The following is a 26,532-nucleotide window of genomic DNA, read 5'->3' as shown; positions in this document are numbered from 1 at the left end:
GGTGTTCAAATACTTATTTGCAGCTGTATCATACAAATAAATAGTTAAAAAATCATACATTGTGATTTCTGGATTTTTTTTTTTAGATTATGTCTCTCACAGTGGACATGCACCTACGATGACAATTTCAGACCCCTCCATGATTTCTAAGTGGGAGAACTTGCAAAATAGCAGGGTGTTCAAATACTTATTTTCCTCACTGTACCTGAAACAACACTAATCTTCTAATTCTAAATACGTGCTCACCTGTTATGAAAACAACAAGTGACACTGTCAGAGTTGAGCATTTATTACTGTAAATGTTACAGTACAATAGCAACATACAACAAACCCGGATCAAGGATGGTTTAAATACCACACATGGGGAGATCTTTTATGATGTAAAATGTGGCATCAAGCACCACTTAGCAGCATCAGAAAATCTTGCAACTTCAGAAATAAATAAAACATAGTTAAGTGAGTCATTTTGAAATATACAGTCATGGCAAAAAGTTGCTGCTATACTGAGCATTTGAGCAATACCTCTTTCTCACATCATATCTGCAATTATATATAATTGTGCCATTTCCCATATAAACTGGAAGTTATGCAATGCTAACCTTGGTTAAGTTTTGGGCAAACGATGCATGTGTATTATAATACTTGTAACATTCAGAACCCTGAGATTTCAGTGCTTATCGATAAAATGTACACGAGTGTGTGACTGTGAGTATATACAGTATTTCACTGAGTATATGAATCCATGAGTAAAATATTTGTTGATTAAAGTTGTAACAGACTCAATCAAATAATACCTTGACTAAATGGAAATATACAGAATTGTACAATATAGAGTTTTGAAATATCTTAAAAGTTTCTATTTAGCTCTTTAGACGTCTTTGAAGTGAGATTAATCATCTCACATCCTCAATATCCAAGTGTCATCTAAAGTAACATTAGTAATAAAGTGCTTTATATGAGGGAATACCAAATGATTAAAATTCTTCATTGTTCACCATAACATCATTGTCCTTTCTTTTGTTTACTGGCCCTGCTGTTTATTTTAGGAGACACTTGCCATTCAGTCAAGCCATTGCACATGTCTTTTTGGTTTCCATGTAGCTCTTTGTACGGTGGTTGTTTAGTAATCACAACCATGCTGTCTCCTTGACTTTCAACACTCACTATGAAACTCTGAAGATCTTTCAGTTTAGCTGTCTGATTCATGCAGTTCTCCACGGATCCTGGTTGAGACTCCACTGACGTTCTCGTTACCTGTTTCGCTAGTGTGCTCTCACAGTCATCAACAACAGCTTCATCAGATTTTTCTTTCTCAAAATCTTCCTCAACAGAGCTACATTTGTTCATTTCCTTTTCTGCATCTCCTTTGACCTCCGCCTCGATATTTGCCTTGAAGTTTTCTTCAGGCCGGTCCTTGTCCTGTCCTGTGTCTGATGTCCCACGTACATTGGCGTCATCCTCTGCAGATCCATCTTGGTTCCCATCAATATTCTTCTCACTGGTGGACTCATCATTTGGAGTTTCATCTGACTTTTCACCTTCAGTAGGTGTATCGTCTTTGTTTGACATAGATTCACCATCTTTTACAGACTTGTCTTCAGTACTCTCTTTCCCAGTCTCAGTTTGTGCTTCCCTGTCATCCGATTCAATTTCCTCACCAGTTTCTGTCATCTCATCCTCTTTTTCCTCCTCCACAGCCGTATTGCTATTTTCTGCACTTGCTGCATCTCCCTCGGGACAGTCTTTCTTCTCACAGTCCTCTTCTGTATCTTTTTCAGTCTCATCCTCAACAATCTCTACTTCCTCTTCCTCCTCAACATCTGTCTTACTATTTACCACGATTTCTTCTTTTGCATCCTCGCCTTCTTCATTCTCCACCTGTTCTTCACCAGAATCTCTTTTGTCATTTGCTTCCTCTTCATTTGGATCTCTTGTCTCAGAGTCTACAGACACATCTTTGATGTTTTCTGCATTTTCGCCTTCATCTACTGTATTGACAACACTGCCTGGCTCTTGATCTGCCGTCTTAAATGTATGGTCTCTAGTATTGTCATTTGCTTCCTCTACCTCTTCATGAACCGCTTCTAAGTCGTTCTCTTCTTTCTCAACTGCACAAGTCAAGTTGGTTGAGTGTTGTTCTTCCGCCTTTGGTTCTGTAGGTTGGGCTGGATCCTTTTTCATTTGCAAAATTTTCCGCAGATCAAATTCCATCATAACTGGAGCCAAACTCAAAGCCTGAGCTCGCTGGACCGCTCTGGATGCCATCTTCTTTTTCATGCATGCATCACATGGGCAGTACTCATCATCACTGCGCTGATCGCTGTATTCGGTTCCTGACGCAGTATAATTTTCGTCACTCCTTGACAAGATGGACCTATTGCGCATGACTCGAAGACGCTTGCGTCGCTGCTCAGTCTGGACCGTAGAATCTCTCGCTAGAGTATTTCCTGGAGGTCTCGGACCCCTGCCAGCCCGGCTTTGGATTTTTTGCAGTTCTCGGTTAATACTCAATTGAATCCGTTTGTGTACTTCCTCTTTCAGCTCACTTATCATCTTATCGAGCATCTCATTGTCATCCAAATCCCACCTCACTTTGAACTCCGCCATGGCATCTGCGTAATGTAACATGAACTGCTTTTCTAGCTTTGTTAATAAGCTCAGCACCCAAACGGGATCTGGGTCTTGTGAAACTCTTTTAGTAAGCGGAGCTCTCTGAACAGACGGTGGAGTCCCTGAGCTTGTATTTTCTTGAGATTTCATAGTATTACTCTCATTTCCAGAGCTCTTATAAGAGGTTGTTTGTGGCGTTTGATCTGATTCATTCTTATTCTCACTGCTTTCAACATCATCTTCTTGCAATACACCATTTTCTTGGTCATCATCCAGTTGCATATTTACTGGACTCCCCTGGACTCGGTCTGCAATGTCTGGAGTTATTGGATCTGAGGGGACTTTGGATGGATCTAAACATTCGCATGCTTGAGCTGTAGACATTACCTGATCTTCTTCATCTTTATTTTGCAGTGAGCCCTCTCGTTCGGCAAATGGTGGTATTGTGCCTTGTACGGTCTCTATTTTTTCTAATACGCCATTCATGCAAACTTTAACAGAGCCGGTGGAGCTGCTGCTAACTTCAATCCCAGATGAAGACCGTGGGTTAAATTCATCTTCAGCGGAGGGGTGTTCCTTTGTGTTCTGGCTTTTCTGCTCATCCTCAGAGGGCTTTTGGAGCCAGAGCGACTGTAAGATCATCATGACTTCATTATATTTATGATGCTTTTCATTTTTAGAGTCTGAGTCAATCAATCGTAAGTTCGCAAGGCAGTCCAACAGCCCTTGAGCAGACTGGCTTAATTTTCTGCCATATACAGGGGAGACCTCAGGTAAACTGCTGGATCTGTCTAGTTTTGGACCAAGTAAAACCTTCATGACCTGAACCGAAGAATGATGTTGCTTTTGCAAACTGTCTTGTTTCATTAATGCTTTGGGGTTGGGATCTATTGTGCTTACTTCCAATTGTGCTCTTTCGTCGCACAACTCTGTCTCAACACAAATGTCATTGGTCTCCTGCTGAATAGGATTCTCACCTGCTTGATCATCGTGAGGTTTCTCAACCTCTATAATGCTTTCTGGTGCCTCAACTTTGTTTCTTTGAGAAGTGTCCTCACCATCTTGAGTTAAGGTCATATCTTCAATGAGTTCGACATCCATTTCATAAACATGGCCACCAATGGGAATGTTCCTGAGCCAGTCATTCACAACTTCTGTTGGGGAAGCGTTTGGTAAACATGACGGCATCAGCTCCTTGTTGTTGCACTCCGATGAGATGCTGACTTTGCTGTGTTTGCTCCTGCTGCTTTTTTGGCTTTTATTTTCTACCTTGTCGATATTTTTGCTAGAGGCAACTGACTTTGATCCTCTGCTGACTGGTCTTGCATTGCCGATAATCTCTTTTAACAGATCTGCTGCTGAAAGTGCCCGAGATAAAACACTGTCGCTTGAGGAACCAGGATGCTTGAATGATGCTTTATTCTTGTTTGGCATCTCTTGTGGTACACTTATACAATTTTGGGAAATTTCAGACATCCCTGCTGAATTTGGCCTGGATGCATCATTTTTCATAGATCTTCTGTCTGATGCGGATGACTTAACCGTGGCACCATCATTGTCTCCATTATATTTTATATTCAGCCCATTTATTTCCAAACACTGGGAAGAACATTTAGATCTTTTACATTTAGATCTATCACTCTCTTTGGTACTGTGCCCATTTTTGGACTTCACCGAATGCTCAGATGTTTTTGAAGAGTTTAAACGGTCACTTTCTGGCATAGCTTTTCCAGTGGTTCTTTCACTTTGGTCATGTTTTGAAGATGTTTCATTCATTTCTGCATGGTTGGTGTTGTTGACAGCTTCACTATCTCTGTCTTTCATGGCTGTATTTTTAGCACTTCCCTGTGAAACTCTCGAGGGTGACTTACTTCGTGAAGATGACAGTGACAAAGTGAAGGGCACTCTGATATTGTTTTCATTTAACTGGCTTCCCGACTTGCTTTTCTTGAGTTCTGCTGACATGATGCTTTCAGCTGAGACAGGTGAGAAAGCTTGAACAGTAGTCTTACAGTTCTTGTGATGGGACCTTTTGGATTTGTCTGAAATTGCAGAGTTCATAGACATTTCTGTCCTTGGCCTTTCCTCTGCATCCACTCCATTTACGGTCTCTAACTTGTGTCCAGCTTCCTCTGTGGTGGCTGACATGCCACTGGTTGATCGTTCATCAAAGTCATCACCCTCGTGCTCTTCTCCTAGTCCAAGAGAAACGGATGCTGTTGATGTAGGACTTAGAGGTTCATCAAACTGGTTGCCTGCAGACTTAATGTTATTTATAAGAGATTTAGCTGACAGTTTTGATTTTCCTGACAAGCTCTCAGATTCATCTTTGGCATCCTCTTTTAGCATCTCAGTCTTTCTCACTCTCAAATTACCACTTGAGGAGTTGAGACAATGACATTTACTGGATCTTTGGGATTGTGAGGATACATTAGAGCTTACTGACATCCCACTTGGAGCTCTGCTCTCGGTTTTCTTAATTTCAGTGTTGTGGGTTGATCTAGGAGATGGAGACCTCTTTGACCTAGGAGATGGGGACCTCTTTGACCTAGGCAATGGAGAGGTCACAGTTAAGGCATTCTGTGTCATGTCTTTGCCATTTTTCACTTCCTGAGATACAAGGCTCTTTGCCATGGATTTGACAGATCTTTCAGAGCAAGCATTAGACTTTTCTGAGGTCTGAGACATTGCGCTGGTGGCTCTATTTGACTCACTTTCTGGAGTTGCACATTCATTAGGTGTTGTATCATTTGGTTCTGAGGTAACTGTGGTTTCTGGAACATTGTGGTTTGATTTGCGGCACCTACAAGATCCTTTAGATGTGTTTGTTTTAACAGACATTGCACTAGGAATTCTTTCCTTAGATTTACACTCTGCGTGTGAATTCTTTGAGGATGCATGTGACTTCACAGATATTTTGGAGCAGTTGGACAGTGGACTGCACAGTCTTTCTTCAGTGATTACCTCAGTTTCCGGCTCACACTGAACATCAGGACCGCTGGCATTTTGAGTGGCCTTTCCTTGTAAGCCGCAACAAGATTTGACAGACTTAGTTGTTTGCTCTGATGCATGTGACAGATGTTCAGAAGATCGGTTTGATTTATTAGACATGGCACTAGCTGATCTCACGTCTTGAGGAAACTCTGTGTCTTGTCCACAATGATTATCTGTCGTAGTATGACCCTGCGTAGCAGCACTTTCTGATATATCACCCTGAGTATTAAATACGTTTGATGGCACTTCCTCTAAATCATTTGGACTACAAGATCTAGGCATTTTAGCATTCTCTGAATGTTGAGACTTTGATTTGTGGGATGTATTTGATGCAGTTGATAAATTTGAATGGGCTGACATTGGGCTGACAGCTCTTTCTTGGCTTTTTTCTTCAGCTTTATCCATTTCCAAGGCTGGTGTGGGCTCTCTCTCTGAAACAATGCAGTCTGACACGACTGACCTTGCTGGTGTGGCACTTTTGGTTCTTTCTTCAACACTTTCTGCTTCATTATGTTCAGATTTTGATGATTTCCCAACAGAACACATATGATGTGCAGAGCAATTGGATTTTTTTGAGATTTTTGAAGTAGAAGAGGCATTTGAGTTTTTAGACAGTGCAGACTCAGAGCGCTCCCGAGTGGCTTCCCCTTCTGACATATTATTAACTGGTTCACAGTTTTCAAGAGCATTTGAAGTGGATGCAGCAGATTTGTTTGACTTTGACACTATGGAATCAGCTTTCTCTGCTTTGCTCCCCTCTGGATTCCCATTGAATCTTTTATGCTCACCACAGCATGAACATGCACCAGACTTGCCAGATCGTTTCGACACACCTGATGTGGCACTTAAAGATCTGTTTGCAGCATCTTCGTCACATATCTCCAGAGCATTGGAGGCATTGGATCCAGGGGTGTTTGCTTGTCCTCTAGATTTACAAGATGCTTGGCTATGTCTGGAATTTGTACTACAAGCTCCTCCCTCAGGCCCGTGCTGCCTACCAGATGCAACTGAACTTGGGGTTATGGCTCCACGCTGACAAGGATGTGATCTGGAGGACACTTTTGAAATCAGAGATGTCGTACTCAGCCCGTCTGGCTCTGCTGGTGCTGCAAAAGTGGTTTTATACTTTTTGAGCTTAAGTGAGTGAACAGCACTGCTTGATTCTTTACTTGGAGGTCTGGGGGACAAATAAGATGTTGGTGAGGACTGGTAACCATAACAATGAACACATTTGGGTTGAGCATCACTCTCAAGATGGTCACTTTGAGACCAGTGTGATGCTCTTGAGACGCTTGGAGGCAGATCATCATAATCATCATCCTGATCTTCCTTCAAAGACTCGAGCACTTTGGACGAGTTGCTGACTGCAGACACTGGACGCTCTTCCATAACCTTAATGACCTCACAATGTGGAGTAGGAGAGAATTTAGGTTCCATATGAGAATATTTAGTTTTAGCATGACTCTCGCAGTCGTCCTCACAAGATCTCTTGCTCTTTAACATGACGCCAACAGATGATACTTCACTTCGATTGCAGCAACGACTTATTGCACAGTATTCTACCCTAGTGTCTCCTTCCTCCATTGTCTGCTGAAAGCACGAGGCCTTTTCCACCACATGCTCAGTGTACTCGCCGCTGGAACGAGAAATTGTGTGTGTACTATCCACCGATGACTTTTCGTGTACAACTTTGTGAGACGATGCACTGGAACTAGGTGATTTACAGGCCCCCGGTTCTTTGTGCATGGGGTTTTTCCAGATGTCATACTCTTGGCAGTGATTGCAACAGTTTTGACAAAGCGTTTCCTCGATATGCTTCTGATGCAACTTTGTTGCAAAGGCTTCATCAGTCTCTGATGCAGATATGGAGTCTGGGTCTGAAAACTCAGCTTTAGCTTGAAGATAATCTGCATCTTTCACAGAGCCAGAGTCATTCACTTTCACTGATGACTTCTTGATCTCAGTGGACCACTGAAGAGTCTCATCATTGAACAGCCGAAAGCGAACCTTCATCTCCACAGAAAGGCTGCCGTCTTTGTTAACAAGCACTCTTTTCTCAATGTCATCGTTCACTACAACTTCTTTAACATAAGGACAGTTGCTGACGCAACCGGACTGTCCCGGTGTCATGCATAATCCATTCTGATAGGACTTTTCTGAAGAAAGAGAGAATCTTGTAGATCTATTACTGGAGTCTGATCGAGGATGGATAATGCTTTTCTTTGTCTCCAGGCCAAAGTTAACTGTTAAAACAAAGTCATAAAAATTAGATTTATAATTACATCAAGGATAATAACACCTATTCAACATGCAAACAACACATTTAAAAGAGGCTCTTGATTCACCAACCCCTAGAATAAATTAACTGCATTTGAGTTGGTGGTAAATGGTTGTTTCATCTTCAGTCTATTATTAGAGACATGTGGGTTGGGTAGATGGCTAGTTAATCACTATAATGACTCACCTAAAACAAATGAATGTAAACGGTAGTTAACTTGAAGTGTGTACACAATAAAAGAAAATACTAACCATTCTTTTTGCTTTCATGGCCTTCACTGCAGATACTGGAGTGAGACCTTGTGCCCATTCCTGGAAGCTTTTCGTCTGAGAGCTTCTTCAAGCTTTCCATGAGCAGCGGCCTGAAGGGCTCTCGACCCACACAGACAAGCACACTAGGACACTGCATCAGACTCTGGATATTGTCAATCTATGGAGAGCAGTGAATAAACATAAGACAACAGTCAAATAATGTGTCAAAACCACTCAAAGATAAATACTTACTATCACTGTGTACACAGACAGCTAAACATCCTGACTGAAATGTAACCTCATAATTGACTGTTTTGATATGGTTAACACAGTTGCAATCATTTTAGCATTGAGATGCCAAAAATCATCAAAATTAAAAAATAATGGTTTGCTGCAATGACAACAGCAGCATTTATGCAGGGCAAATTCAGGTAAATCGGATCACCTTTTACCATTGAGATCACAGAATAAAAATGGCTCAATGTTCCTGAATTAACTTTAAATTTCTATTTAAAGAAATAGTTCAACCAGTAATGAGAATTCAGGCATTATGTACTCATCCTCTTGATATTTTCTTCAAATGACTTACGTGGACCACAAAATGAGATATTCAGCAGAATACTCTTTTCCATACTAAGAAAGCAATGCATGCTGTCAAATTCCAAAATGAACAAAAAAATACATAAATACATAAAAATGTCTTATTCACCAAAAATCTTGCCCAATAGTGATCAAATAGTGCATGCACAGATTCGAACATTTGGTTATGAGATACGCAACAATGATTGGCAATTGGTGTTGTTGTTCACAAATTCTGAAAATTTACATGCAAGAAGGAGATTTTAGAGCAGTGGTGCAGGGCAAGTATATTTGAGTAAATAAGAACACTAACATACAAATCATATGGATTATTTTTATGGTGCTTTTTGGTCCATATTTTATTTTCTCCTTTTGTGTTTTACAGAAGGAAAATCATATGTGTTGGGAATAATATGAGGGTGAATTAAGGTTTTATTTTGGGGGTGAACCATCCCTTTAAGATACAAAGTAGATTAGTAGCTACTGTAGCACAACTATTTTCCCTGGGCCTTCAGCTCTGTCCTGAACTGACACCTGCCTCCTGAAATACTTGACCCAGCTAATTAAAGAATGGTTGAAGAAATGAAATCCTCCCTGACCTTACGTCCTTCCAGAGTGTAGAGTTTCTTGACATGACACTGCATGAGTTCTGAAATCTCTTCCATGAAGACGCGAAGACTCCGAGCGGTTCGTCTGCTCAGAATGATGGATCGCCTAACAGTAGGGTCATTGTTTTTTACCAGAACAATCCTTTTGGGGTGCCGATGGTGGTGCTGATGTCCCGAGGCGGGCTCCTCGGGTCGGGAGGGCTTGCGGCGAGGGTTATGCGGGTGACTGTGATGGTGCCAGACCGCCGGCCTCTTCCCTGCAGCTTCCATGTTGATTGGCTTAACGTAGCGGCGGTCAGAGCACAGGTAACAGCCTCCGTCCTCTAACTGCTCTAAATGTTTAATGCTGTGGGTCCCCCTGGGGGTCATGATGGTACGCACACCAAAAGGTAGAGGAACCTTTTGGGAAAGGTCATCCAATAAGGCATCAAAGCATCTGAAGCTGCGCTTATGGATGGCCATCTTGACGCCTTTGAACTGAGCGTCGCCACTCTTGTAGAAGGTAATTCTCTTGGCTGGGCTGGCCGCAGTCACGCTGGAGCCAAAGGACGACGTTGGAGGATGAGGAAACTGATGAGGTTCATTCTGAAAATGGGTACTGGCATCAAAAGAGCCTTGGGTCGTCCTCTGCATCTCTCCTCCACATCAATTCAAGCTGCAGAGGGAAGATTGGAAATGTGAATGCCACTGAAACTCACAATCAACAAAATTCAAACCCATCTTCATAAAATATGAATTTACAAAGAAATGACATTAAATGGAGACTCTAGTAATGAGTCTGCTGTAGTTTAGTTGCCCTCAGATCCAAGAAACCACAGTCTGTATTGTAATCAGAATACTATAATCAAAACTCAAACTCTCCAAAGATCAAATCATCTGCCATCCATATTCATTTCATAGCGTCATAGTTTCACAGTTGTTTCTATATTTATTTTTGCTAACTCTGACAAAGTGAATGAATAAAACACAATTGAGATCTCCAAGCCTCTTATGAACGAGCAATTCTCCTAGGAACAAAACACCCAGATTAGGCATCAAACATGTCTAATAACTCAAGCTAAGACAGGTATTAAGTCTTCAAACTATTTGATCATTTAATTAGATTTAATCAGAGGTGGAAAAACATATAGATACAACGTATGTTATGAATGTCTCTGAAGTTCATCCTTACTGATGGGAGCACCATGATTGGCATATTCATACAGTGAACAATGGTACTCCAAAGTACTTCAAAGAACACCATGGTATTACAGAAAACACAGATATTTTGATGAAAACTGCAATCATACCAACTTTTCAGTGTACTTGTATTATACTACATAACATGCCATTTAAAAGTGTAAAAACTACGAAACTACTGTAGGCCCCAGTCCAGAGGCTAATCTCATGCTCTTCGAGAAACAGTTACAGACTAGTTTAAATTGCATTTAGTTCTTAGTCCTTAATAGGCACTTTAATCTAACATTTAAAGACGTTCAAGAGCATGATCTCTGAACAAAGTTTGCACATAAAATCATTTAAAGTTGTTTTTCTTATAATCAGATTTCTTATTATGAAAAATAAGGTAGTTGAATTTAAAAACAAAATGCACAAAATCATTTCATGACAGTCCAGACTGAATAAAACGACAGAGTATCTCGACATGTTCAAATTCTATTTGTATAAAATTTAAATAAACAATCCATGTTTGACCACAAAAGCTATGATATACCGCATCAAGCATGTTTTCACCGAACAATTCAGTGAAATTTTGGTTTTACAATTACAATAGGATTATTTCAGCAGTATCACAGCTCAATATAAAAACAACAGTATCTAAAATGTATACAGTATAAACAACATACTTACGTTTACAGAATACATTATCATATCTGATGCTAAAAAAAATAAATAAATAATTAAATCTGACTGTACAGAGCAATGTTCCAGGCAGCATCCAAGCACACAAATGCAACAGGGACTCAAGTTCACAAGCCCTCCCACAATCGGTCTGGCCACTAATCAGGGCCTTTGGCAGCTAAGGATAGAACGAAAAGCTCCTTTAATCATCTTGAGATTTTACTGAACTCTAGGGGAGTGTTAGACACATGACAGCGACACCAGGATTGCATAAACAGAGCTGCGCAGAGCTGCGAGACATCTGCTTTCTGACCCCTGATGACAGGCTGGTTTGTGTATATTCTACAAACATGTCATTGAAACAATGATGCACCAAACACACAGACTGAAAATACACTTGCTGTCAAATTCACTCCAGTTCTCTAATGCTTATATCTGCTGACTGACACCACATGCTGTGGGTCCCCATATAGTATATGTAGTATATCCTTCATTTGTTTTGCATACATACAGTAGACTCATGTAAAGCAATGTATAAATACTATATAGCAAATCTCAACTGTTTGAGTGTTTGTAGCCTATCATCTCAAAATGTATTGTCACTTAGCTCTTTATATAAAGTTGGATACATCATATGTCTTTATCTTTATATGACTTTATCCACATACATGCAGTATAGTCATGTAAAGCAATATATAAACACTGTATAGCAAATCTCAACTGCTTGACTGTTTATATCTTTGCAAAATATAACACCCAGCTCTGCTAAATGTGACAATAAGGCATGAAGATATTTTAAGCATTATCATCATGATGTTTTGGAATTATGTATTGTGAAAAGCACTATACAAATAAATTTGACATGACCTTAGATGGATGAATATCATGAAAACATGTCCAGGTCACAAAATATTATTATTATATATTTAAATAATAATAATAATGAGATGTAATTTAATAATTATAAAATGATTACATGGCCATATTATAATAAATATCATTATATTTTATTTTTTTTCCATTATTTTGGGGGGTGAAATATAATTCTGATATGTTTTCATGGCATGCTCTTTGAAATTCACTCAGATATGACGTACATGTCATAACTTAAATATAGTATTAGTATCTGTTATTTCAACATTAGAAGACTTGAACTATTCATAGAAAAACTGATTTAATAGTGAATAATTTCTGTGAACCTTCCTTCTGTGAATATCTGTCAGGTACTTCATTCGTATTGATTTATATGCAGTTTCTAAGGGCACCTTGAGATGAAAGTGAACGCAAATAGGGCCTTCAGTGAATGGCTGCTTATTCTCTCTGAATCCTGCAGTGCCATACTGTTACCTTACAGTACTTTTCAATCGAAACAAGTGAGTATTTCACGCATTTTTTGATTTGTACACTGAAAAAATTGGTGGAGAAACAATTTTCAATTTCATTTAGTAATTGCTAGTACATTTTACAAATAATTGTGATAACACTGACTGTTGCTCGCTCTAGTACTGCCAAAGCACAGGCTTACTGTAATCTCAGGAAAAGACAGCACATCCTCTGTACTCTGCACTGACCCACTATTAACTATAGCTGAAGGAACATTAATACGGATGTTTGTAGGTTCTGTTTAATTCCGATTCTTTTAACGGCACACCAAGCACAAACCCCATTTAATTAGAGCTAATTAGTTACTAAACACCTCTGAGAGGTGTGCATATATTTGACACTAATTATAAATCTCTAAAGGCTGAATTAACAGTTGAAAGTGCTACACATGATTTCCACAATTAGTAACTGAGAACTTGGCAGCCCACTGGGAGAAACCTGCAACACAACACTGTCAGATCACTGAGACCGAGGGAAGATTGTTTAAGACTCATGGGATGCGTGTGAGAAGAGGTAGGAGACAGCTTTACCAGCTCTGAAATACAAATATACATCTGTTCAGTATGGAAGCCTGTGTCAGCCACAGAATAATAAAAAAATTTAAGTAATTGCGACTTTAGATTATAAAGATTATAGCTTACAGTTTTGACTTTTTATCTCAGAACTATGAGATATAACTCAAACATGAGGAATATAAAGTCACAATTCTAAGAAAAATCTGAATTGTGAGATATAATATCGGAGTTGCGAAATATAAACTCAGAATTGTGAGATATAAAGTTGCAATTCTAAGAAAAAAGTGAATTACGAGAAACTCATAATTGTTGCGCGTGTGTACGTGACAGCTGGATGAACTGAGCTTGAGCAACTTTCAAACTATCGAAAGGAAGTGGAAACCAACAAACTTAAACACAGTTGTGGTCTGAATATCAAGGTGCAGACGTTTAACTCGATGACACATTAGCATAGCGGAGTGAAGTAAAGGTTGGCGCTTATCTTGTGTTTGTTGTCTGTGGGAAAGCATGGCTGGTCGTAAGGACAAAGAGAAAGACTCTGGACAGTACATCACACATGAACAGGTGTGTGAATTGATGGAGCAATAGAAAGCCTTCTATAAAGAACTGTTGCAACAACAAGAAAGCAATTTTAAAGTTTGTATGTACACCTTTATGGAAACAACGAGCGTCAGAATGGACGCTATCGTGAAAGAGCTGCAGGAGTTAAAAGTTAGCCTCCAATTTACACAAAAGGAGGCAGATGATTTAAAAGCGTTGAGTGTAAGTTTGTCGTCTAACTGTAAAGGAAAGGAAAGGATGAAATCCGGAGTCGGCCTCGCCCAACAATGGTGTCGTTTTTAAGAAACAAGGACAGAGACCGAGTGATGGCTAACGCGAGAAAGCTGAAGGGTTCGAATATTTTTATAAATGAGGACTATCCTGAATCGGTTCGAAAGAGGAGAAAGGAACTGATTCCTAAAATGAAAGCTGCAAGAGAAAGAGGGGACATTGCTTTCTTAAGGTACGATAAACTCATTGTTCATAAAAGGCAGGCAAAGGAGAACATGTGAGGATTTGACAAGGATCGAGGTGTGATGTGATGATGTGTTATATATTGTATGTCTATTGCCGTTTTATTGCCAAAAAAAAAAAAGTAAAGTTTGCTCATTTGAATATTTGTAGTTTGAGGAGCAAAGTACATGAAGTTGCTGATTTGTTTCGGTCAAATACAATTAATATTGTTGCTTTATCGGAAACTCGTTTGGATGAGAGTTTTGATGATAATGCTGTGTCTATAAGTGGATATAATTTATATAGAAGGAATAGAAATAAGTACGGTGGAGGTGTTGCCTTTTATGTGCAGAGTCATATTTCTGTAAAAGTAAGGGAAGATATTATGTGTAATGAAGTGGAGGGTCTATGGCTGCAGGTTAATTTACCTCGTGTCAAGCCGGTTTTAGTTGGATGTTGTTATAGGCCACCAGGTTCAAATCATAAATATTTAGAAGACATGGGTGAGATGCTGAATAAGGTTTGTGAATTAAATATGGAAGTTGTCTTTTTAGGTGATCTTAATATTAATTGGTTAGTACATGAGTGCTTTTTAAAGAATCAATGCGAAAATATAATAGACGCATGTGGATTGAAACAGATGGTTAGACAGCCAACAAGAATAAGCATAAATAATAAGGGCGAGTTCACATCATCTTGTATAGATCATATTTATTTGAGCAATGAACATTGGTATACGACAGCGATATCAGTCCAAGTAGGTTGTAGTGATCACAATATAGTTGTGATTGCAAGGAAAAACGAAATATCCAAAGCTAAGCAAAGAATTGTGTATAAAAGGTCATGTAGGTTTTCCCAGGAAGCTTTCTTGAGGGATATTGGTAATATAAAGTGGTCAGAGATTTATGAGGTAGAAGAAGCAAACGATGCACTTGAATTATTCATTAGAAAATTTCAGTTAGTTATTGATAATCATGCACCGATTAAGAAATGAATTATAAAGGATTGTAGAGCATCCTGGATTGATAGTGAATTAAAGGATTATATGGTTCAGAGAGATGAAACGATGAGAACAGCAAACAAAAACAAAAAACTGGTAGTGTAACGGATAGACAGAAATATTGTAAATTGAGAAATTATGTCACAGGTCTTAATAAAAAGAAAAAGAAACAATATTATACACTACAGTCAAGTAGTAAGAAGAAAGATGGGAAGAAGCTTTGGAGGGTATTAAATGATATAATGGGAAGACAGAAGTCTACACAACCTACTTTAATTGACTGACAAAACCTGAAGAAATTGCTAATTATTTGAATGATTTTTTTTTTTTGCAGTAAGATACAGAAGTTAGGGTAAGAAATATCATATGTGACAGAAAATAATTCTATAATTTTTAATATAAAGAACTATATGAGAGGTAAGAACTGTTATTTTGAGTTTAGTGAATTGGGAGAAGAAACTGTGAAAAGGCTAATAAAATCTGTCTGTAAAGACAAACAACCAGGAATAGATAATATAGATGATAAACTGATTCGATTAGCCATAGATTATGTATCTGGTCCAATATTTCATATTTTTAATATGAGTCTTAAGCAATCAATATTTCCACAGGCCTGGAAGGAAGCTAAAATTATGCCTTTGACTAAAGATAGAAAAATACGGTGAGTGTGTTACCAGTGTTAAGTAAGATCCTTGAGAAGGCAGTATTTGATCAAATACAAGATTATGTATCATTGAATAACCTAATATCAAATTATCAGCATGCTTTTAGAAAAGGATACTCCACATGTACAGCGTTAGCACAAATGACAGATGATTGGTATCGAGGGTTGGATGAAAAAAGGATATGTGGAGCAGTTTTATTAGATTTTACAGCTGCATTTGACCTTATTGATCATAAGTGTCTTTTTGAAAAATTGGAGTGCTATAGATTCAGACCATCAGTAATTGCTTGGATCGAAAGTTATTTGGATAATAGACCACAGAGAGTTTTTTTTTTTTTTTTCAATTGAAGTTATTCAGATAGAAGGGGAATTGAATGTGGAGTTCCACAAGGGAGCTGTTTAGGACCACTTTTGTATTCCATTTTTACAAATGATTTATATCTGGTGCTAAGAAATGCTAAATTAACAATGTATGCAGACGATACAACAGTTTATGCATCTTACACAAACGTCAGTTGAATTAACGGCTGTTTTGAATTAGGAGTTGGAGAGCATAGAAAAGTGGATTTTAGAAAATAAGTTGATACTAAATACATCTAAAACAAAGAGTATAGTATTTGGGTCTAATTATTCTCTACGGTCCAAACCGGAGCTGAAATTATACATAAATAAAACACTTATTCAGCAAGTTAAGGAAGCAAAACTATTGGGTATCACCTTGGATAATAAATTGTCATGGTCAAAGCATATTGAGAACACAGTGAAGAAAATGGGAAGGGTAGTAGCTGTAGTAAGGAGATGTAGACAATATTTTACGTTTGATATAATGAAAATAATATTGGACACTCTCTTCTTCTCACAGCTGGACTATTGTCAGATAATATGGGCTAATGCTTCAAAAAAGGATTTGAGGAAACTTCAGTTGATACAAAATAAGGCAGCGAGATTAACCCTCCAGTGTCTGTATAGAACAAACATTAATAGAATGCATTTTGATCTGAAATGGCTAAATGTGGAAGATAGGATGATTGCTGCAATACTATTATCAACATGGAAGGTTTTACATTTTAAAACTCCATTGGATCAGTATAATAAATTACAATTTAATGTTCAGTCACATGAATATGTTACTAGATGGGCAACAGAAGGTAGATTTTTACTCCTTTATGCTAAAACAAATTTTCTTAAACGTACAGTAACATTTAGGGCAATGAAATTATGGAATTTCTTACCAGTGTCATTAATTAGGATAATACAAAAAAATATATTTTAAAAGGCAAGTAAAGGCACACCTTGGAATTTTGTACTTATAGGAGGTTGAGGCATAGGAATTAATTGAATGAGCAATACGTTTTTATATTGTAGGTGTTTTAGATATTAAAAAAGTGGAAGATGTGTTTATAGAGATGTTTTGGATTGTGTAGAATATATTTAACTTTTTATTTTTGTTGTATTTTTTTATGTATGTAATAATGTATGAATGTTAAGTGTTGTGGGGACCCCAGGAAGACTAGTAATGCTTGAGGGCATAGCTAATGGGGATCCAAATAAATAAACAAATAATTGCATGATATAAAGTCACAGTTTTAATAAAAAAAAGTCTGAATTGTGAGAGTTGCAAAACATAAACTCAGAATTGTGAGGAATAAACTTCCAATTCTAAGAAAATTGTCTGAATTGTGATATAGCCTAAACTCAGAATTGTGAGATATAAAGTTGCTATTTTAAGAAAAAAGTCTGAAATTTGAGATATAAATGTATAATGGTTCGTGATTCTGAGAAAAAAAGAATTGTGAGATAAACTCAGAATTGTGACAAACTCAAAGTCAGAATTGTGAGATAAAGTCGAAATTCTAAGAAAAAAAGTCAGAATTGCAAGATATAAACTCAGAATTATGAGAAATAAACTCGCAGTTCTAAGAAAAAACTCTGAATTGTGAGATACAAAATCAGAATTGCAATAAACTCAGATTCTAAGAAAAAAGTCTGAATTGAAAGATAAAAAAGTTGCAATTACCTTTATTATTATCATTATTATTATCATCATCCCAGGTAGAAACAAGCTTCCATAGTTCAGCACTGTTTGAAGAAAAAAAAAAAAAAAAAAATTGGCAAAGCACTTAACAACAGTGTAAAATGATTTCCATAATGCTGCCAATAATAACCAAAATCATTAATGCTTACTTAATGCACTTAACAGCATTAGTCAGAGCTGCTATTAGTCACTTTCGAACAGAAAAAAGCAAGTCCTTGAAAATGTTCTGTCTGTTTTTCAAGTGAGGCATGAAAGAGGAACTCTAAATGGGAACTCTAAAATATGAAAACATGGTAAGAAACACTTTAAAATAGAGACAGAGACAACAACACTCACGTTTACACTTGACATTCAAAGCAATTTATCAGTTCATGTGCAACATCATTATAGAAACCAATAACTATGTCATAAAGAAAACAGTTGCATTGACAGCTCTCACACAAATAAATTCTTTGGTCTGTAATCTATACTCGCATTCGTTCATTTTAGCTTTGATCTCTTACTTCACCAATGCACAGACTGCATATTCCACTAAAAACAATTGAAAAATAGACCTTTTTATTAGCCAAACAGAACCATCTTGATGCTCTGTCCTAATTCCATACACCGGCTTACCCTGCAGGCACAGATTCATTCTCCTCGGCTGCCAAATCCTTCAACACCAAACCTCCAGACTTTGACAATATTTCTGATGTAATCCAGTTAGAGAATCCAACAGGTTCTCTCACAATAAGCAGCGCTCCTTCCTCTGGAAGAAACAGGCATGGCACTTTCCACCCACGACGACGAGCCACGGACGTGCCACAGCTGCATATTGTCTATCCACACTCATTCATTCCATTAGGCTAATTATCACAGGCAGACCTTCATCCAGAGAGGAGGAGGAGGAGGAGGAGGAGAAGTGGGACTCCTCTAAAAGAGGATTATACTCTGTGACCATCTGTGCCAGACCGAATTAACTCTTAGATCTCCAAAAACAACCTGTTGTACTTGATTTAGGCATAAAAAAACACAAAAAGAGAACTATATACCAACAAAAAGTTATACTGCGTATGTAGACCTATGTTAGTAATTTTTCGTAATATTATGAAAATATATGAATTAATGATAGATACACTTTTATACTATATTTATACAGAGAGAGAGAATTAAATATTACGATTTAAGAATTAAATATTAATATTAAGCACAATAATATGCTTAAATATTATGCAATTTTAAAATATAGCATTCATCATATATTTTGTTAATATATATATATATAAATATATAGGTATATAAAATATCAATTTAATTTCAGTGAAATATATTCATATATGGTAAATTATAAATATTACACCTACTAACAGTAGCATAATATTGTATGTATACAATATTATAATATAATAATTATAATATGTATATATTATTACAATATTAAAGTTAATACCAAAACATAATATATAATATACAAATAATAAGAACAATAATATCCTTAAATATTACACAATTTTAAAATATAACATTCATAATACATTTTATTAATATAAGTAAATATATATATATATATAGGGATATAAAATATAACATTTCAATTTAATTTCAATGAAATATATTCATATATATATATTAAGGATAATGTTAAATTATGAATATTATACCCAATAAGAGTAATAGTATAATATGTATTGTATGTATATATTATAATATAATAATTATATACATATTATAATACAATATTAACGTTAATATCATAATATTGTTGAGACCGTTTTATGAAACCATAGAATTAATAACACAAAATGAACTTTAATGTCTCAGTACTGCAAAAGCAAATATTGGGTCAAAGGTGTAGTATTATGAAACCATATTTTATGGAATTAATATTAATATTGCAACGTTGTTATGCATAAAGTTAACACCAGATATAAGTTGATGTGTGTAAAACATTTCATACAACATACATTAGAAACACTGTGTGCAGTATCAAGTCTCTGGGTTTCCGTGGCAACAAACACAACAGCAGTCTCTCATGATGGCCTCCACACACACATTACAGGAGATAGCGAGGATGAAGGTAAACCGCAGCGCTTTACCGCTGATTTTACCGCATTCTCACACAAATAAACACCTGTTAGATATATAGTGAAGCAATGGCTCTCACCTGCTCACGCACTTGTTGATAGAAGCGCGAAGCACGCAGCAGATTCGGCGACGCGTCTGAAGTCACGATACAGTAACGTTAGATCCATCATTAGCTGTGAAGGACGCTTTAAGGTTGAAGTTTTTTATGCTTTAAGGCGCATTAACACGCGGCACCTGTTGTCTAGAAGCTCTTGTGATATGTGTTGTTTCAGAGAGACGAAGGCATCGAGCGTCTGAGCGGCTGTTTTGACTGGACGGAGTTTGATGCTGACGATAAACGACAGTATTTACATCAGGAGTTTGTGTATGAGAATGTGATGTTTGCAGTAACGCGGGGACTGTCGTGGTCAGCAGTGGGACAGGTGGCAAACATCAGCAAACATCTCCTGCCCAAACTCAAAGGTGGGTCACCTCAGCGAAATCCGACCCCTGCTGCTGTTTCTGATGATGACCTACTAATACTTATTTATCACGTGATCACAGGGACGCCCAGAATTCTATGCGCATCATTTTATCTTTTGTTGTTCATACCAACATAAATATTACGCAAACTATCATTTATCAGTAAAATTTCTGATTTCTGAATTATTCTGATTAGGATGTAACTTTGTTGCAGTTACTGTAAATCTGTGCTCAGTCTGATGGTGTCACTGACCCTTTATATACCAATCAGAAATGTGTATTGTTATTTATACCAATATATCATTAAAATTCTTTTTATGTATTTATACACAAAAACATGCCACTCTTGGCAGTTTTTCTGTTTGCCAGTTTTTATACACAATAACATAATAAACATAATCGTACTGTAATTCATAGATTTAGTTTTTAGATAGATAGACAGACAGACAGATAGATAGACAGATATATAGATAGATTTAGTTCTTTATAGATAGATAGATAGATAGACAGATACAGTTTCTCACAAAAGTGAGTACACCCCTCACATTTCAGCAACAATTTTAGTATATCTTCTCAAGGGACAATACTGCACAAATGAAACTTGGATATATTTTAGAGCAGTCAATGTGCAGCTTGTATAGCAGTGCAAATTTACTGTCCTCTAAATATAACTCAGCATATAGCCATTATTGTCTAAATAGCTGGCAACAAAAATGAGTACACCCTAAGTGAACATGTCAAAACTGTGTCCCAAGTGTCAATATTTTGTAGGGGCACCATTGTTATCTAGCACTGCCTTAATCCTCCTGGGCTTGGAATTCACCAAAGCTGCCGTTCGGCCCAGTTTCTGAAGGGAGGGCATCATATTCTGCTTCAGAATGTCACAGTACATGTTGGAATCCATGTTTCCCTCAATGAACCTCAGCTCCCCAGAACCAGCAGCACTCATGCAGCCCCACACCATGATGCTACCACCACCATGCTTGACTGTAGGCAAGACACAATTTTCTTGGTACTCCTCACCAGGGCATCGCCACATATGCTGGACACCATCTGAGCCTCATCACATCAGCCTCATCTATCTTAGTCTCATCAGACCACAGGACATGGTTCCAGTAATTAATGCTCTTGGACAGGTTGTGTTCAGCAAACTGTTTGCAGGCTTTTTGTGAGCCAGCTTCAGAAGAGGCTTCCTTCTGGGGCGACGGCCATGCAAGCCGACTTGTTGCAGTGTGTGGCGTATGGTCTGAGCACTGACAAGTTGACCTTCCGCTTCTGCAACCTCTAATGCACTCATGCGTCTGTTATTTGATGCCAGCTTCTGCACCTGAAGCACAGCACAAGGATCTAACATCTTTGATCGACCCTTGCGAGTCCTGTTCCGAGTGGAACCCGTCTTGGAAAACCTCTGTATGACCCTGGCCACTGTACTGTAACTCAGTTTCAGGGTGTTACTGATCTTCTTACAGCCTCGGCCATCTTTGTGGAGAGCAGCAATTCTAATTCTCAAATACTCAGAGTTATTTGCCATGAGGTGCCATGTTGAACATACAGTGGTCAGTATGAGAGAATTGTACTCAAATCACCAAATTTTAACTGCTGTAATATAAGATACACAAATTTGTATAGTACTGTCAAGCAGACAAAAACATGAACATGATGTATAGGACATGTGGCTTTGCATGGTTAAACGACGTATAGCTGTTATCACTTAGGGTGTACTCACTTTTGTTGCCAGCTTTTTTGACAATAATGGCTGTATGTTGAGTTATTTTCAGAGGACAGTAAATCTTTACTGCTATACAAGTTGCACATTGACTACTCTAAAATATATCCAAGTTTAATTTCTATAGAATTGTCCCTTGAGAAGATATACTAATATGGTTGCCGAAATGTGAGGGGTGTACTCACTTTTGTGATATACTGTATATAGACAGATACATAGATAGATTTAGTTCGTATAGATAGATAGATTTAGTTCTAGATAGATAGACAGACAGACGATGATAGATAGATAGATAGATAGATAGATAGATAGATAGATAGATAGATAGATAGATAGATTTAGTTCTTTATAGATAGATAGACAGACAGACAGACTGATCAATCTATAGATAGGCAGATAAATAACTGATAGATAGACAGGCAGATAGATAGATAGATAGATAGATAGATAGATAGAGACTGATATATAGTTTACATATTTTCTTCCTAGTCTTAGAAAAAAAGGGGTTGTTTTGTAGAATAACGGTACTCTTAAGAAGATGTTTAATGTCATTTGGAGTCTTTAACTAATAACTGAGATAATCTCTGCTTTTAATATTCATGTTAGGTTTGAAGACATCAGAGGTCATTTGCCTTGTCAAGGATCATTTATCACAGATAGAGCCTCGTCTCTCCACTGCCCATCATGCGGTTCTCCTGGACTATATTGTGAAAACATATGTTCCTCATCAGCGGCTCTATCAGGCGTTTTTAAACGGTGAGACGGGTGTTAAACACATCAGATGCAAGCTTGAGATTGAAAGCCCCCCTCACCCGCGGCCCCTCAGTGAGGGAACAGATGCTGTGGAGTGGGAACATCAGCAGGCTCTCAAAGAGCTGAGTTTGGCTCAGTCCAGAAAAGAAGCCAAAATCAAGGAACTCAAAGAGACGGCTGAAGCTCAGATGATGGCAACGCTACAGACCAGTTTAAACAGACTTCCATATGAAGGCCGGATGAGCAGACAGGTACAAGATATCAGTTATTTACAGTATTCACCTTATTTTGTAACATGGAAGCTATTTTTTGTGAAAGATACTGACACCGGAAGCCTCATTCACTGGTCGCACTCTTATGTTAAAAATAAGGTGGATAAAGACTCAAATTTGCTAGGATGTTCTGGGTGATTACTAGGTGTTTTCTACGGAAGCTGGTTTCCACAACAGGTTTTGTTTTTTTTGCCACAGAATAAAAATTAAAAAAAAGTAATTAAAATAATAATTAATTGCAACTTTTTTCTCACAATTCTGACTTTTTCTCACAATTCTAAAAAGAAAATCATTTTGACATATAACGGTAGAATTGTGAGATACAAAGTCAGAATTGCGAGTTATACAGATATACAAAATTGCAATTCTATAAGACAAGTCAGAATTATGAGATAAAAAGTTCCAATTACCTTTTTATTTTTTTATTCTGTGGCAGAAAAACAGAATTGTGAGATATAAACTTAGAATTGCAAGACGTGAACTTGAAATTGCGAGAAAAAAGTCAAAATTACGAAATATAAAGTAGAATTGTGACGTAATCTTGAAACTGAGAAAAAAAATTATAATTGCGAGATATAAACTTAGAATTGCAAAATATAAATATAAACATAGAAACTGAAAAACGCGAGAATTTGCTTTTTTTCTCAGAATTGTAAGAAAAAAGTTGCAATTACCTTTTTTATTCCATGGCAGAAACAGCTATTATGGGTTTCTTACTGATCTACTGTTATATTCTTTCATCTAGAAATGTCTCTATAAATTCATTCAATGTTTGTCTATAGGATATTTTCAGAATTTCTTTAAAAAAAAAGAAAAAAAAAGATTGCTTTGAAAAGTAAATGGTAAGAGTGATGCTTGTCTTACTAAACACTGTACACTGATTATTTATGATAAGAATATATATTTGCATTGTAGTTTATCAACATTTCATTGACATTATTAAAAGGAAGAAATGTAAGTGGGCGGATTGTTTGGACAGCAACCTGAAATGTAGCTTCCTGCTCAGTGCTGATATAAAACAGGATTGTGATCCTAAGCTGCCCTGTAGCTGTTGGCACAGTTACCTTTTCAAAACCATCAAAGTTAATCTGCAAGCTATTGGCGAGCGGCTCTGATGCGTAACCGCCACCAACACTGACCTAAAAACCATATTTTGCAGACATTGCCATTTTGTAGCACAGTGTGTAATAATTCATACTGACACAAGCAACAAAGGATTATTTCTGTTGTGTATTGTCTTACGGTTATCACTCTCATACTGAAGACATTCACAGCTCGACCACTTCTTACTTAATATCTTAAGGAGATGCAGGCTGTCAGCAGTTACCAGATAAGATGGATTAAAGGAACACACAGCGCTGTTATTTAACCCTGCTGAGCACAACAGCCATGGACACTTTTTCAGTAGCTTTGGTTCCAGACGTATTTGTCCTAGTTGAAATAACACTTGGACTAAGACTTGTGGCCTCTACAGAAGCATATATCATCGCTTAACAGCCTCAGAGCTCGTGGTAGGTCTGCCCTCAGAGGTTTATACGCTATCGCCGAAAATCAATTTCTCTGTGGAGAAAATAAATGGGATTTTTACTTTAGAGACCCAGCAGTTGTCTCTCTATTCTCTCACTGGAAAACAATGCGAATATTTGTCTGATGAGAAACAAGCTAAAGCAAACAAACGGGTTTTATTGTGACTAATTTTCATTAAGCTCTTTTTGGTTCTTAATGAAACTCATTGGGAATAAAATGAACAATAGGATATTTTTTGTCTCATATCTCTACTGTAGGAGGTTGAAGAATTGCTGCGCAGTTTTCTACAGTCGCAGGGAGAAATTATCACGGAGTCTCTGATGAAGGAAGTTTGTCTCACAGAGGATCTGTTGAGCCAGAAGTCTCAACTAGTACAAAGACACCTTACAAATCAACCAGTTTTACCTGGAAAGAACCATGTGGCGACTCCCACAAAATCAAAGAAGAAGAGAAATTGATCTACAGTTTTATAATATGTATGTTTTGAGATATTTGTGAAAATTAAAGATTGATGCCTGCTTTATGTATATGTATGTGTTGGAGTGATAAATTAGGAAATTCACACCCACATCCAAAAAAGTTGCTAAAAATTTGCAGTGGCCACAGAAAACCAGCAGCAGATCTGGTTTTATTGATTGCATTTCATTGAGCAAATGAACATTTTGGCAGTGATGTTTCAATACTTTTAAAATTGTTTGTGCAATTTCATCTGGCCAAAATCAAGCCAAGGTTGTTTTATACAACCTTAAAGGACAGTTCGTGTACATGTTAATCTGATTAATGTTCTTCAAAATATAGTCTTTTCTGAAGAAAGAAGCAAGAAAATCAGACAGGTTTGTAAATAATGACATAATTTACATTTTTGGGTGAACTCAGAACTACAGTCATGGCCAAAAATATCGGCACCCTTGGTAAATATGATCAAAAAAGGCTGTGAAATTTAATCTGCATTGTTAATCCTTTTGATCTTTTATTAACAAAAATTCACAAAAATCTAACCTTTCATTGGATAATAAGAATTTAAAATTGGGGAAATATCATTATGAAATAAATGTTTTTCTCAAATACATGTTGGACACAATTATTTGCACCCCTAGAAATACTTATGAGTACTGTAAAAGATCTCTGAAGTATATTCATATTCACAATTTTGAGCGCTCCAGGGTGATTATGAACATGAAATTATCCAGCCATGGATTCTGTTTCACAGAAATATAAATAGGAGTGAAAACAAAGCCCAAATTACCTTAATCATCCATCACAACGAGAAAAACCAAAGAACATATTTCTGATGTGCAGCAAAAGATAATTGAGCTTCACAAATTAGTGAAGTGGCTTTAAGAAAAGAGCTAGAGCAGTGAAAATTGTATATCGTCCTAACGCACGGTGAGAAGGAGAGTTTGAGTGGCTAAAGACTCTCCAAGGACCACAGCTGGAGAATTGCAGAAAATAGTTGACTCTTGGGGTCAGAAAACCTTTAAAAAAAATTGTCAAACAGCCCCTACATCACCACATGTTGTTTGGGAGGGTTTCAAGAAAAATTCTCCTCGCTCATCCAAAAACAAACTCCAGCATATTCAGTTATCAGACACGACTGGAACTTCAAATGGGACTGACTTCTATGGTCAGATGAAACTAAAAAAATGAGTTTTTTAGCAGCAAACACTCAAGATGGGTTTGGTGAACACAGGGATAAAAAGTACCCCATGTGTACAATGAAATATACTGCTGTATTTTTGATGTTGTGGGCCTATATTTCTGCTGGAGGTCCTGGACATCTTGTTTAGACACATGGCATCACTGATTCTATCAAATACCAACAGATAAAAATCAATAAGTGACTGATTCTGTTAGAAATCTTATAATGGGCCATGTTTGGATCTTCCAACCGTACAATAATCCAAACACAAACCTCAAAAACAACACTCCAAGGGTCTGGAGTGATTCTGGATGAAGGAATGGTCTCTGATCTCTTGTCA

General features: G+C 37.3%; 2 protein-coding genes across 4 annotated transcripts; one reads left to right on the top strand and one right to left on the bottom strand.

Annotated features, from left to right (window-relative positions):
* Positions 1–296: 296 nt before the first annotated feature.
* rp1l1a (rp1 like 1a) lies at positions 297–20,006 on the bottom strand. The gene is made up of 4 exons (XM_058748314.1): positions 19,893–20,006; positions 9,312–9,975; positions 8,134–8,311; positions 297–7,847 (listed from the first exon to the last, which is right to left on the bottom strand). The coding sequence occupies exons 2-4, from the start codon at positions 9,951–9,953 to the stop codon at positions 1,003–1,005; spliced, it is 7,665 nt and encodes a 2,554-aa protein (XP_058604297.1). The 5' UTR covers positions 9,954–9,975; positions 19,893–20,006; the 3' UTR covers positions 297–1,002.
* On the top strand, positions 12,947–25,067 carry c17h8orf74 (chromosome 17 C8orf74 homolog). Of its 3 annotated transcripts, XM_058748316.1 has the most exons (5): positions 19,758–19,805; positions 19,915–20,005; positions 20,086–20,275; positions 22,608–23,005; positions 24,811–25,067. In XM_058748316.1, the coding sequence occupies exons 3-5, from the start codon at positions 20,191–20,193 to the stop codon at positions 25,009–25,011; spliced, it is 684 nt and encodes a 227-aa protein (XP_058604299.1). In that variant the 5' UTR covers positions 19,758–19,805; positions 19,915–20,005; positions 20,086–20,190; the 3' UTR covers positions 25,012–25,067. The 3 variants fall into 3 exon arrangements, with proteins under 3 accessions (XP_058604301.1, XP_058604298.1, XP_058604299.1); XM_058748318.1 differs by lacking the exons at positions 19,758–19,805; positions 19,915–20,005 and adding an exon at positions 12,947–13,055; XM_058748315.1 differs by lacking the exon at positions 19,915–20,005 and having other exon boundaries at positions 19,704–19,805.
* Positions 25,068–26,532: the final 1,465 nt, after the last annotated feature.

The sequence above is a fragment of the Onychostoma macrolepis genome, chromosome 17, assembly GCF_012432095.1.
Source record: "Onychostoma macrolepis isolate SWU-2019 chromosome 17, ASM1243209v1, whole genome shotgun sequence".
In the NCBI taxonomy this organism is placed as follows: domain Eukaryota; kingdom Metazoa; phylum Chordata; class Actinopteri; order Cypriniformes; family Cyprinidae; genus Onychostoma; species Onychostoma macrolepis.
The sequence above is the reverse complement of the archived record's forward strand: the minus strand, read 5'-3'. Positions and strand labels throughout refer to the sequence as shown.

Excerpts from the sequence above, each read along its gene's own strand:
- c17h8orf74 (XM_058748315.1), top strand. The coding sequence starts at position 19,761 with ATGATGGCCTCCACACACACATTACAGGAGATAGCGAGGATGAAG. Across the intron at positions 19,806-20,085 it reads AGGAGATAGCGAGGATGAAG|AGAGACGAAGGCATCGAGCG; the intron begins GTAAACCGCAGC and ends GTGTTGTTTCAG. Across the intron at positions 20,276-22,607 it reads TCTCCTGCCCAAACTCAAAG|GTTTGAAGACATCAGAGGTC; the intron begins GTGGGTCACCTC and ends TATTCATGTTAG.
- rp1l1a (XM_058748314.1), bottom strand. The coding sequence starts at position 9,953 with ATGCAGAGGACGACCCAAGGCTCTTTTGATGCCAGTACCCATTTTCAG. Across the intron at positions 8,312-9,311 it reads ACACTCTGGAAGGACGTAAG|ATTGACAATATCCAGAGTCT; the intron begins GTCAGGGAGGAT and ends TGCTCTCCATAG. Across the intron at positions 7,848-8,133 it reads CCATGAAAGCAAAAAGAATG|TTAACTTTGGCCTGGAGACA; the intron begins GTTAGTATTTTC and ends TTGTTTTAACAG.